At 39.6% G+C, this 14,247-nt stretch overlaps 1 protein-coding gene across 7 annotated transcripts in view; it reads left to right on the top strand.

Annotated features, from left to right (window-relative positions):
* The first annotated feature begins 255 nt into the window (after positions 1–255).
* The window catches only part of CACNB2 (calcium voltage-gated channel auxiliary subunit beta 2), a 258,775-nt gene continuing 244,783 nt past the window's right edge, over positions 256–14,247 (top strand). For all 7 annotated transcript variants that reach the window (XM_027658782.1, XM_027658781.1, XM_027658777.1 and 4 more), the window contains exons 1-2: positions 256–448; positions 11,820–11,912. In XM_027658782.1, the coding sequence (XP_027514583.1) occupies positions 350–448; positions 11,820–11,912 (192 nt within the window). In that variant the 5' untranslated portion in view covers positions 256–349. The remainder of the gene's footprint in view (positions 449–11,819; positions 11,913–14,247) is intronic.

Genomic DNA, 14,247 nt, shown 5'->3' with positions numbered 1-14,247 from the left:
TCCCGCTGGCCACTCCGCCGCGTCCGCGCATCCAGAGGGGCCGACGGGGAGCCCTGCAGGGAGCGCGGCACCGCCCCCGCCCTGCGCTGCCGGGAGGGAGATGCTCGCTGTCACTTTCTCTCTTCCCCAGCGCCGCCCCCTGCCCTCCCCCGCGCCCGCCGCCGGCGCTGCCCCGTCCCCCGGCGCCGAGCGCGCTCCCCGCCGGCACAACCAGGGCTGGGCAGGGCAGGGCAGGGCCGCTCGCCCGCTCCGCGGCATGGCCGGGCGCTGAGCGGCGCCTGCCGCCCCGGCTCGGCTCGGCTCTGTCCCGCCGAGGGGCTCGGCGCCCAGCCGCCCGCTCTCCTCGCCAATGGTCCAGAGAGACATGTCCAAATCGCCTCCCAGCCCGGCGCAGGAGGTGCAGATGGAGCTACTGGACAACCCCCTGCCCGCGGCGGCGGCAGCGCAGGTACCGCAGGGCTCGACCGGGGCTGCGGCCGGAGCGGGGTGGGGGCGCGGGGCCGGGTTGGGCTCGGAGGCTTCGCCCTGGGGCGGTGGGGCTGCCGGAGCTTCCCGTCCTCAACTTCGGTCCCCGCCGTCAGAAAAGTTTCACGGCTCCTCTAAGGCGCCCGAAACCCCTGTTCTCGCCCCCACCCCCAAATGCCTGGTAATTAACATACATGGGGTGCTCTGTGCCATAGAAGCGTCGTAAGTAAAAAAAACCTTGTGATTATCTGGAGGGTGGATATGGAAGAATACGTTGCTATTGAGCTGCTCTTCTCTGCATGTATTGCTCACAGGTTACGGCTATTTCCCCCTGTTTCAGTAACCTGTTGTATCTGTACCTGATGCTTACCATGCGCTGCTGGAACCTCACTTATCTGTTACACGGGCTGGTGACAGTCTGCGTTGGTGGGGATAGGCGATTCACGCCGATTGTTGAGCAGGAATTTTGGGAAGGCTGAAGGTGTTGAGCACACTGCAGATTTAAGCTGCTCGATTTCTGTGCAGAAGGGTGATTGTACAGCCATCTCTGAAATTTTAATAAGTCGGTCCATGTGCACAGTGTTCAGGTGGATGGATGATGTGAGGGAGGCAGGGTATGGATGCTTGCACACTTGGTAAAGACTTTATATTTTGAAAGGTTGTTCCTGTTTATTATGAATGTATAATTTCTTTGAGTTTGCAATAGCTGGCTACAAAGACAACGGTGCTATTTTTAAACCCAGTAAAAGGGTGGTAAAATCTAATTGTGTGCAGTTTAAATTACAAACATGTATGTTCTCCTAGGACACTTTTTTTTAATTTTGAGGCAGCAGTTTTTACTGTTGCTGCCACAGCTATTTGAGAAGGTGCTTGAGTTTCATCCCAGATGTACTCCGTTGACAGAGGAAAATGCTGTCAGTTTGTCAAAAGACTTGCTGATTGATCTTTACTTACTGGGGACTGGTGACAATAGAACAAAATCCAGACACTGAAGCAGAGACTAGGTTAAGCTAAAAAAGAAAAATTGTCTCTTTGGATGTAAATTTGTCTGCAGCCTCCAAGCACAGAACAGACATTTCAGTAGGGCCATATGCTTTGCCAGCTTCTCTAGAAGCAGTGGCAAGGGAACTAATTTTTGACCTACAAATCCCCCCCTTTTTATACCTTTTCAGCCCTAAGCACAGAATCGGCAACTGTCAAGTCATATGGTGCCTCTCTGCTGTGGACAAATGTCAAATACTGATCATAAAATTGATTTCTCACTCATCTTTTAACTAGGCATAAAACCCCTCTGTTTAGAGAGGGAGAATAGTTTGCTAACACCCATGTTATTTATGTTTCAGGTAATAAACTTAGATTCTGTTTTATAAAAGAGGTTTCTGAACACAACACTCACAGCCAAAAAGATTCACTTCTTGAGACAATAATAATGCAGCTTTTTGTTTCAGGAATGTTTTTCAGTTTTGGAATCAAAGATATTAGGTAAAACAGGAATCATATCTCCTCAATAGGTACTTAATTTTAGTCATACATAAACCTTTTGTATAGAGGAAATAAGATTATGGAAGAAAAAGAGCCCTTTGTCTGAATAACAATGGAATTAAATTCCTTAGCATGCACTGCACTGAGAGACAATTATTTTTATTTGAATTTTTGCTCCATTAATGTGATTTTAAAAAAAATCAATATTGTAGAATCTTGCTGCTTTAGAACACACTCCCTGTGACAAGAAGAGGCTTAATAAGGACATGTGAATCATCAAGTAGATTGCCTACAGGTACTTCAGCTATGTACACCACTATCTTTTTCACCAAGGTACTTGAGTAGCAATCCTAGAAACATTTCATGCCAAGTAATGTGTCAGGGAAAAAAACCTCAATATGCGAGCTTATGGAGTGATATCACTCCTAAAAGTATTTGCTCTGAAGTACTACTTGTGGGAATTATGATTTAGCAAAATGTAATTGAAGAGCATTTGTAAAGTTGTAACAAGCCTCAAAATTTCTCTTATCCAAGACTTCTATTTTTGCAAAGCTGAGATTTCTTTTAGCTTACCTGTACATCATGATCGGTGTCTTTGATTGTGCCTGTCCATCCATTTTGGCTAAACTTGTGGCAAAAGGAGTGAACGTAGTTAACATTCTGGAATTATTACACTTAAAAGGTAGTTAAATGTGTGAAATATTCCTAGATAGCCTCTGTGTAAAATCTATTTTTTATTTTCATAATGCATTTTCCTAACAAGATCTGCAAACAAAGTAAAATCTCCTTGGGTGTTGATCATTACAGTAATACTGTATTGTCCCTGGGAAGTTCTTTGCAATGGGGTCAAGGTATTGGTGCATTATTCTGTATTATTATCATCTGTGGCTTTTAGGTCCATATTACTATAAAAATATAGTTCTAGGTACTCACTGTGATCCTAGTCTAGATGGGGTTCCAGTATATTTCAGATGTCCAGTTTTGTTCAGACAAATGTAAATGCTAACAGTTACACTGTGGAATTATTCACAATGTTCAGAGATATGTCAATGAAAAGTGGTAGTTTTAGGTGTAACCCTTTTTTAATAAAATTAACATGTGTGATTTTCTAAAATCATAAAAGAAGCAAACTGTTCAAATGCATCACTGATGATCATTACCTTTTTTTAAACAAAATCAACTCAACTCCTCTTTTTAGTTTTTAATTTCAAGAACCCCCCTTTATTTGAGGAATCTGAATTAGTAGAATATTTGATTTAATAATTTTAATTAACCCAGATGCTATGTTGATTTGTTTATACTATAACATAGCATATTAATGCCTTTCATGGTAACTCTTGGCCTCTCTTCTTTTTTCCTCTCCCTCCCATGCAATTTTCTTATGATCCTACTTCAAAGTCCCTCAGTCCCCAGAAATCATTAGATTCAATTTCTATTGCTATTTTCTTATGATAAAGTTTCCTGTGTTGTGCGTTAGGAACAGTCATAGCAAATCAGATCAGCAAATTACACAAGATGTTTCAAAGAAAATATAATGAAACCTTCTATCAAGCAACTACGGACTATCTTGTGGAGGGAAAAGGTATCTTACTCTGGATGAATTCTTCCCTATTCCTCATTATTATTTTCTTCTTGTTCTTTTTCTTGCCTTCTTATGCATCATCTGTCGATGCAGATCTTAACAACCTGACACATTTTAAATGAAAACAATTCTCTTCCGGATTGTTTTCTTCAACTCTTTCAGTTGCATTTAGATTTCCTGCATCACCTGGTACTGTTAAGTGCTTCTACCTTCCAAGTCTAAAGGTTTCATTCTCCCTGGAGTGCTTGACTAGTTTTTCATGTTGCGCTGCTGAAGGTAGACTGAATACATGGGGCTAGGGACAGACTTGTTCAGTTTTCCTCCTGTATCAAATACAGTTGATGTTAGTATGAATTTTAGAGTGATGTGCATGTGGTGATTCTAGAATATCAGCTTAGTTATTTGGCCTTTAGACTGACTGTTGTCCTTCCTCGATCTCCAGCTACCTTTCCAGTTGCATAGCACCATCCCTTCACTACCTGTATTGTGGTGATGAGGAATGAAAAGAATATCCAGAGATTTGTTCTCAGCAAACTAATCACACTGCCCTCTGCTGCTTTCTTTCAGCCGGATGTATCACAATTCGTGCGTGTTTACCTATTCTTCAAACAAACATTTTGCAACAGTGTATTTCCCAGTACTGACTTACAAGAATACTTTGTAAACCATAAACAAACAAGAATTATATCACTTTTATTACTTAAATAAAAGTGTACCCATTCATTATAGAGGCATGGAAGGTTTTACACTCTTCTGGTAGCATCCCTGGAATCCAGATCCAATGTAGCAGCAACTCGGTGGAATATATACAGAGATAAAATCCTTCATTCATTGGACTTTCTCACGGTTCTCAGCAAGGGGTGGTGTTTTCTCTCCCAATGTGGTAATCTCCTTTCAGTGTTGTACTCCTTACCGACAAAAATAAATTTTAATAGTCCTTCACTGAAGAAAGCCCTTTCGATTTCCACTATTACTTTGCTGATGATTTTCCTCTGCTCTTTGGGTTTATTTGTCCTGAACTCTACCAGTAAAAAGTGATTTTGCATGCTCATCTCTTCCTGAGACATATTCCATTTGGGTATTGCACATTATCAGCAAGCATATATGTGCTATAATAATTTTTCTTTACTTTTTCTTTGAGTGTAAAATCCCTCAAAAATAATTCAGCAGCTTCAGTCCTAACTTATTTCTGTATCTGGCAACTGTCTTCCAGAGGCAGTCTCTGGATTTGTCTTGTTTTGTCTCTATGTTTCTAATTTCAGACAGTTACTGATGAAAAGTTCCTGTAATCTTCCAAGGTTGGCTTCTCTGGAGTCTTGGTTACTTTTCTTCTGCTTCTTTTACTCAGTTCTTTCCTATCCCAGGATCGAAGAGCTTCCAAATAAAACAAAGCAATGAAAATCACCCTCTCTACCCCCCAAGGTCTTGGTTTCTGTCCCCAGGGCAGCAGACCCTTAGCAGAGGTCCTCAGTGTTTGCCCCATAGTTGGCTATTGCTCCCTCCAAGTAACTTTCAGTCGTAGAATCAGATCTCTTTTTCTGTTTGCTCATGCAAGAGAAATAAAGAGACCCATGGAAAGCAGGTGGGTATGTGCAGGCACAGGGCCTGCAACTGTAGTCGCCAATCTTAAAAAGCTGCAGGAAGCACAGAGCAGTTTGGGCACGAGCTTCAGCACCTTCTGCTGCTGGGAGCTGATGTCTTCATCACTGGCATTACAGATACATGTGCAACAGGTTTGCACTGGGGTGGGTTTCCAAGACACTGGAGGAGGAGAGCAAGCCAAGTTCCCAGCTTCTTGTCTGGCAGATGGAAACTGCCAGGTGACCTGGTCTGAGGCCAGGGTAAGAGCACTGGGACATGGCTTCGGAGTGTAGGAGTTGGTGAGAATAGGGCTATCTCTAGCCGCAGTGTTGGAAAGGCTTTATCACAGGCCAGCAGAAAAGAGCAACTAAGATTTCTCTGTTACAGATTTCTCAGCAGAAATTGGTGGTTTGTTTGGTTTTTTTGTTTGTTTTGTTTTTTTACGTGGGGGAAAAAGAAGCATGTGTCAAACACTTATTTGTGTGTTATGTATGCAAGTTTGGAGAAATAAATAATTTGTTTGTTTGTTTCTATGGATTTTTTTTTTTTTTTTTTTTTTGGTGTAGGTGGAGGATTTTCTAAAATGTCTGTGGAATGGACTTAGCAAACTCATCACTGCAGTTTGCATGAACTTGATGACTGTATATGGAGATCCTCAGTTTGATAGGATTCCTGGAGGGAAGTCCTGTCTTTTTTGGATGGTGTCCTTATAGCAAATGTTGTTTGTTTGGAGAAATCCAGGTTTTGAAACCTAACTTGGGGATTCTTCTCTGCTATTGGGACACGAGTCTGTGCTGCTCAGGCAACTTCTTTGCTCAAGGTATGTCACAAGGCTGAGTGCCTGTCCAGAACTGCGCTAATGTTTTACCATGTAGGATGACCTGAAACCCCAGCCCTGAGATGAAGGCAACCCAGAATATTTTACTATGTTCCAAGTCCCCATCATGGAAGGGAGCTGTGGAGTGCTGGGGAGCTCATCATCAAGGTCTGTGTTCAACTTCTAGCCCTTGGCTGTGCTGTCAGAAGGCTGACCTCATCTCCTTTATGAGATTAGTATGATTTGTGGTGCTAAGATCAGAAATATTCACATCCCTTTCTGTAGAGTGAGGATGTGGGGGTTTGCAGCCATGCAGCTGATGCTGGAGGCTACACTATCAAGTAGCTGAAGGGTATCATTTCTGAGTGGTGACAAGCCTGGCCACGGACCAGAGAGGGCTCAGGGGGCTGAGCTATGGAAACATTTGTTGCTTTGTTGTAGGGAATTGTTTAAAGGGGTAATGGCTTATTCTTCTAAGGGGAGGATAGAGCTGGATGTGTATATTCTGCACTATCCCAGCTTGCTATCCTTTGACTAGAACATGGGCATTTTTAACTATTTTCAAAGCTTTGGCCTGGGAAGGAAAAATACTTAGTTCATTCTTGCATTTCTGACATTTCTAGCAATTCTCTAATCCTTTAGGGTTGTCACTCTTTACCTTTAGGTGTTCTCTTGATCTTCATAATTGGTCACTTGTTCATCTGAGATCATGTAAGATACGTTCTAGCTCTAATTTTTTTTCTTTTTCTCTCCAATTTCTGTCTTACATCTTTGTTTAAAGATCTGACTTGACATCAGTGACTCTACTGCCTAAATCTTCTATATCTTTTCATCATTCTTGGAATGAGACCAGTAAGATATTTTTTAAGGAGCTATTTTACCTATAATAAACAGTAAGGGTTCAGGCTCACTCTAATATAAAATACCATGAGAGTGGTTACTGGTGAAGGGCATTTTAAAATTCTCGCTGAAGATCAGTTCCCTGGATGTAGATAGTTGGTAATTTTAAATGTTTTATATTTTGTCTTCTGGATAATAATATTTTGCCTACAGGGATAAACCATGCCTTCTGTTTGTCATGTGTGTTAGAGGATTAAATGTTATGGATGCATGCTTTTCATGTGTTGAGGCAGGACCTCATTAGTATGAAAGGGTTTCACTGCGTGACATTGATCTCATCTGTTTGCAATAATGAGTAAATGTATATGAAACTGCTAATTATCTGAAAACTGCTATGTATGCCTTTAACGCTTCATATGATTCCCATATTTAATTTGATTACATGGGTTGAATAATGATTGCACAATATACTTTCTAGTCAGAGTTGGAAAGCAGAGACTTTGCTTTCTAAAGACTTTGTTGATGAAATGTTTTTTACAAAGTTACTTTGATGGTTTGTTTTTGGTTTGTTTGGTTTTTTTGTTTGTTTGGGTTTTTTTTGTTTGGTTTTTTTTTCTTTTTTTGTTTTTTTTTGTTTTTGTTTTTCTGTGAGGTTTCACATTGTTTGCCAGGTATTTTGAGAAGCTGTAGAGCATAAATGTGTGTGTTTTGTTTCTTGTCTCTGGCAGCTCAGACAATTTTAAAAGATTTTCACAGATCTGACTAATAAACCAAGCTACAGTTTTGATCTTGTAAACACTTAAATGTATACATAACTTTATGTTTGTGTAAGATGTTCTGCTAAAATCCAGTGAGAATGTTCCTGTCAGCAAAGTTTTTATATGAACAGGCTTCTTTGCAGGACTGGAGTCAGTTGTATTCAAATTAGTTGGGGCAAATGCTGGTGTGCCATAGGCACCTGCCTCTGCTGGGTGTTGGGACTGTTGCCATTGGGCACTGTATACTGGGGTGTGGAAGCATTTGGTCTCCGCTGGTTGTCTGTTGGGTACCATATAGATTAAGAACAATTGCCTCATGTTGTTGGTTTTATTGGCCAATGTCCATGCATCATGATTCAGCCCTTTATTTTTAGCTACTAAATTGCAGCCAACTGCTGAACAGAACACAGATAAGGCAGCTAATTTTAATATGAAAATCACAGTAACATATTGGCTTCATTGTTAAAAAAAATTTCTTTTTTCTTGTATTCCCAGAATTGAAAATAACTGGTAGATTTTTTTTTTTTTTTCCCCAGAGGTCTTGTTCTCACATCAAGCTCTTATGGAAAAAAAGTACACTTAAAAAAGCAAAACATAAAGACTGTGACAGGATGAGTATTCATGAGTCTCCACATGGCAGAGATAGTTAATAATTTTTAAAAATATATAAGACTGTTTTGTTTATGGAAGACTTATTTTCAGAAGTTTTGTGCATTTTTGACTGTGGGAATAAGCTTGAAAGGCATAGAAGACAAATGTAGTCCCTGATTAGCATCCTTTTAAAATAATGAAAGGAGTCATCAAATCCCAGTTTTCCCTTGTGCCAAAGTTGTCTCCCTTTCCTCTGACTGAGTGTCAGTCTGTGCAAAGAAGCAGGTGTAAAACTGACTTTGTCTACACTCTGCAGCCACAGCCTGCCATCATGTCAACAGGTTTTTTTGCATTTAAGGTCAGTATTTAGCTTGTTCTTCTGAATAGTTTCCACTTATAGAAGACTAGAACAAAAACATATGTTCTGCCATGCAAAAAAAAACTTCTCAAACTGAAAAATCAAGGTGAGTTTCAGTGTAAGTTGCATTTGCTGTGTGATGTTTCCAGAAATAAATGCTTTTAGTCATTGCTATGCAGATAGAGAGGTGTGCATTTTATCTGTGTTTGTAACACGGTTTTATTCTCCTCTTTGTTTTGTCCTCATCACTCTAGACTCAGTCCCTCTTTTGCCTTTGTCATAATTTTTTGTGTTATAAAAGTGAACACTATGACACTTTAAATAAAATAATATTGTAGAAACTGGGGACAAATACAAACAAAACATGAAGGAGAATATGTATACATTTTTTCTAGTATCTCCTTGGGAATCACACAATACTATACACCGTTTACGAAATTGCCTGTATAGTGTGATGTTTATATGAATGCTTTATATTCTTGAGCTCCTTTGTGAGTGTTAGAAATTCTTTGGTTTTTTTCCTTAGTACATTTCTATTTACTTCCATAAAAATTGTAGAAAAGGGGTTCAGAATGTTTGTGAGTGACAAAGTCAGTTACCTCAATAAGAACCATGTTTAAGAGTTAATTTTGATTTTAAGATGTTGTTGTGTGTGGGAACTACTACTGTTAAAGATACTTTTAATGTATTTTAGGTACTTTAATATTATATTAGGTGAAATATTTTATTATATTATGTGGAAAAAGATGGTTCTACTAGAACTGTCTATTCTAACCGTAACTGGAAAATATTTTGAAGAATTTGCTGGTAATCGTGGTTTCAACCTACTTTGTATTCTTATTGATCTATGAAGACCTTTCTATTATCAAAAAGTTCTTCTATTATCAAAGATTTCTTTTAGAAATGCAACCCTGTAAAACTATTCCTCATTGAAATTTAATTTTACATTTTAGGACCTGCTGGGTTACATTTCTAGACTCTTCAGAAAGTAGCATGCTGATCTTCCTATGATTCCGCCCTAACCAGCATGTGTTGAATCAATTTGTGTGCCTTTCAGAAATTTCTTACGTGGCTGTTTTACAGTTTTGAAAAAATCATATGAGCTTGGCAAAATATCTTTCCCGTAAATTTGTATTTTTAGGGATAAAGCATTGCTGTTGTTGTAGGTCATTGTTAGGCCAGTGACATAACAGATATTATTTTTACTGAGAGTGTCAGGCTAACAGAACTATTGTTGCTTGAGACATCCTTTCTAAAAGATTGGTATGTTCTATTTCAACCAGTACTCCAAACTTGCCTAGACCCAATATGGTCCAGATACAACTTGATATTTTTCTCTTGCATCTCAAGGAGGCAAGTTACCTGGATTTGTCAAATTATCTGAAGTTTGTAGTGACTATATGTTGTCCTCCTCAGTTACTCTTAAATTGCAAAATATTTCATCATATTTACTGTACCTATTACTGCTAAGAACAACAGTTCAGATTTTTAAGTCATTATCTGAAAAATCTGCCAGCATGAGATTTTAAGTGTCTCTCGGAGCTGCCACTGTAACCCATCCTTCCCTACCATGAGAACCGGAGGACTCAGGCCCAAAGCTTAGCATGGTGCTCTGAAGATTGCTCAGGCCCAGGGAAGGACACACCTTATGCACCAGGCAGGGTTTTATCCCAGGGTTTGCTGTATTAGGGCCAGGTTATCAGGAGTTCTGTGCTGTAATGCATGCACAGCCATGTTCTCCAGTAAACTGATACTAATTTTCTCATTGTGCCTAAACCTGAGACCGTCTCAAGAGCGGCTTATGACTAAAGTCAACAGTAGGATGTGGATGCATGGACTTGGGATCCTAGGAAGTAGTAGTGGATAAATAATCTCCTTTATTAGTATAATATTTTGAGATACACTAATGACTTATTATCAAGAGGTTTGGTGGGTTTTTTGCTATATATTTAAAGGAGAACAACAAGATTTCTGTAAAGGAATTTTTGTCCCTGGGAGAAGAACTGCAAAGTATTATGGGAGAGGATATGAAATTACTTTCTGAAAATTTAGCATGTTGGTGATGGAGACTGGTGCTTGGTTTTGTGTTGTTTTGGTTTTTTTCCACTGAGTTATTGTGGAATTCAAAATTTGGGTGCTGAATGCAGGATGAGAGGTAAGATTCGGAATAAGCCAACACAGACCTTGAAAGAGAAGACAAAGACCTTGTTTATTTCAGGGAACTGTGGGAGGTATTCAAAGAGAGGAGACATGATCCAGAGAGATGGATTAGTAAAATGACCTTTACAGCAGCATGATGAGTGAGGAAAAAAATTGTATTTATCAGCCTCAAGGAAAATAATGTTTTAAAGAGTCAAGACATAATTTTATTGTAAGTTTAGATGAACTTAAACAATTGGACTAGCATAGGAAGGGCTGTGTTGTAATGTCATTCTGCAGAACAAATCTGTGAGACTTTTCTATACCTGGGAGGATGCCCTGGTAAGAGGTGGTGTCATGGCACAGTTTACAGTCACCACATAAATAAGGGTTTGCAAATAACATAGTTTTGAATTCTTTCACGTTTTTAAAATTTATTTTAATTGTATTTATTGATGATCAATATTCAATGCACAGAACAAATAGGGGTTTTTGGGGGGGAGGGACACAAACACATGTTTGCTATGTTTCTAAACTATGGTTTTAAATTTTTGCTTAAGCAAACAATAGCTTTCTTCTAATGTCTTTTTAACTTCCTGATAGATAAATTGATGCCTTGCTTTTCAGTTGCATTTATTCCTTTTCCAGTTACACTTGTATTCCTTTTTTATTGTTATTCTGCTTTTACTTTCTTCAAGTTTAAAAAAAACCCATTATTGTAAACTCTCTCTGTGTTGTAAGATTGTATCCCAATCAACAAGTTGTTGGTCACTTCTTGCTGTTTAGTGTTCCCTCAGCTGACTTGGCTCATTGCTGTGGTGTACTGGAGACTGTTCCAGTATCTCCTTTCCTACCTAGTTTATTTAAACTAGCTGCAAAACAAACTGTACTTTTTAATCACTGTGACTTGACTGAATAATTCTACATCTATACAAGTCTATAAATGCTTTTCCAAACCGCAATGTGAAGAAAACCAAAAACAGTAAAGCATTTAGGGCTCAATTGACCAAACCTGGCAAGCACTTGCTCACATCCCATCAGTTACTTACTGAAAATTTGCTTATTGATTGTCACAAAGCTGATAATCTGAATCCCTGCTTGCCTAGGAGACACTGAAAGCTTTCTGTGTGACACAAACTGATACTTTAATGCCATAATGCTGTTTCTATAATCTGTATTTTTTCTGTTTTCTTTTATTTTTTACAGTCTTATGGTAAAGGGGCAAGAAGGAAAAACCGATTTAAAGGATCAGATGGGAGTACATCTTCTGACACTACCTCTAACAGTTTTGTACGCCAGGTATGAGTTTTTCAGCTTCTGAAAGACTGGATGATTTACTGATGTAAATGTTCAAGTAATTTTTTTTTTTTTTTTGGAAATTGTCAAATCGAAGAGTGATGCTGTAGCCTGAGAAATAGCAGAAGCCTGTCCCGGCACAATGAAAAATATTTGGTTGCTATTGTTTTGGTCTTGGCAGGAAAATACTTTTTCATTTCTCATTCATTTCCATGTATAGTAGTTTTCCTTATTTCTGTTACTCTAATTCCATCAGGTGATTAAAGCTGGAGGAGGAGGCAGAGTCTGATGGGAGTGCCTGAAGTGGCAACATTTGGGAGAAAGAATCAAAACCCTATCAATCCTCAGGGTTTTCCTACTTAAAATAGTCCTGTGTGAGGCAGTGTTAACCTAGTTGCTTTCCTCCCACATCCCAGTGTTATTTTGAGGTATAGTTTGGAGGGGAAATCCCTGGCAACATTTGTCCCCATTGCACTGATGTTGAAAAAAGCCTGTCAAAGATGGGGTGGTGTTGTAGACTCCCATGGCCGGTGTCTGCGTGTCTCTTCCTCAGAAGGAGAGATCCAAATGGAACCTCATGGAGATCCCAGCCCACTGGGTGCTTGGAGACAGCTCAGTCTGGCTGACAGAGGTATCTGGGAGGGTATCCAGAGCCCAGTGTGGTCTTTGGCTGAAGAATGGGGCTACTGAGACTGTGCTTTTGGGGAGGGAGTGTGTGTTTTGATGTGCTTGTGATCGTCAACAACTTGGAGAGCAGAAATGATATGCAGAGCTTCACAGTGACTGAGCCTGTGCAGAGTCCAAAACACAGTTCTTCGTGTCCTGTTGATTTAAGTCATGGTATTGTGAATACAGACTTTGCCATCTTTTTCAGAGGGGTTCTTGAATTTGGGAGCTTTCATGGTAGAGTTTTTGGTTTAACCACAAGCAGGCATCACACCTCCCTCTCTACTTGCTTGTTACGCATGTTCCTTCATCTCAAAACTGCATCTCCACTGTTGTTGCATTGATTGTATCAGTACACATCTTCTGTTTGCATCAGTACACATCTTCTGTTTGCAAAATTCTACTTTGTCCTGGTGTAACCATGTTGATAGGTTTTGTGATAGCCTGTGGATTTGATAAAGTCAGGCCCCTATTGCATTTCAGTGTCGGTTGGACATAGGCATGAAGTATTAATTGATCATGGTAATTTCTCAGTGGCAGTAAACAATATCAAGGTATAAACCCCAGATCAAGTAAATTACTTATTTGTGACATTTTGTCCTGTCTTAAAATACTCTGAAAAAAACAGTTCAAGTCGTGTTTGGGAGCAGCAACAGGATCTCCCCGTTCCAAGGAATCTTTGTGAGGAATTTTGTGTTGTTGTTTAACTTAGCTCCTCGTGGATGTTGCATTCAGCCTGGAACATTTTTAGCAGAGTATGAGTGTTTATTTTACACCAGCTGCACATGCTTCTTTCTTTGCCTTTCTTGTTTATCTAAATGAAATCTGAAGTTGGTCTCAAGTTTATCTCCTCTTGCTGTCATGAGGGGGAACGGGGCAAAGAGGATGTGTAGCACAAGGAGGTGGATCATCAAAGAATATAGAGATGTTTAGGTGGACTCCTGTAGTCAATGGAGATCTGACTGTCTCTAAAGACTGTTGAGGCATGATTTATCAAATCTTTAAAACAGATGTATAAAACAGGGTTGATGAGCTATAGTTTAAGTGTGCCTGTATCTTTCCGAAGTCTCTAAAGGGAGCATGGAGTGTGAATTCCTCAAGTGTTGATTTTTACAGAAGAGATTTATATATTTCCATGAAATAAACCCAAATTTAGTAATTACTTTAGTGACATAATACCAATGATTGAAAGGTGAGTGGGCTTCTGCGAAAAATCAGAGATTTCATAGATTGCTGAAGTGAAACTCAGTCTTGTGATGTTATTGTCACTGAAGATAATGGAGATGTTAATGAATAAATGAATTAATGAATAAATATATGTTATGTGACATTGTCCAGAATAAATTTTAAAAAATGCCCACAAAACATTCCAAGCAAGTAATGTGCAGGCAGAGCTGTTCAAGTTGTAGCAGAAGTATGAGAGAAATGCCTCTTCACAGTTACTTCTGGGAGGTTTATTTCAGAGTTTGGCTACATCTTCAACAGGTTTTCTTGCTCTGATTCTTTTCCTGGGACAGCTTGGTTTCTCTTGCAGTAAGAAAGAATTGCTGCCAAGATGACCAGGATGCCCAGTGTCCCAGATATTAAACAAAATGGGTGCAGTCATTTTTGGGCTCAGCTGCTCTGTCCTTCCCAGAAACTACCTTGGTGCTACACATTGCTTGTTCCTGTC

Source organism: Corapipo altera, unplaced genomic scaffold (assembly GCF_003945725.1).
Source record: "Corapipo altera isolate COAL_440 unplaced genomic scaffold, ASM394572v1 63, whole genome shotgun sequence".
Taxonomy (NCBI): domain Eukaryota; kingdom Metazoa; phylum Chordata; class Aves; order Passeriformes; family Pipridae; genus Corapipo; species Corapipo altera.
The sequence above is the reverse complement of the archived record's forward strand: the minus strand, read 5'-3'. Positions and strand labels throughout refer to the sequence as shown.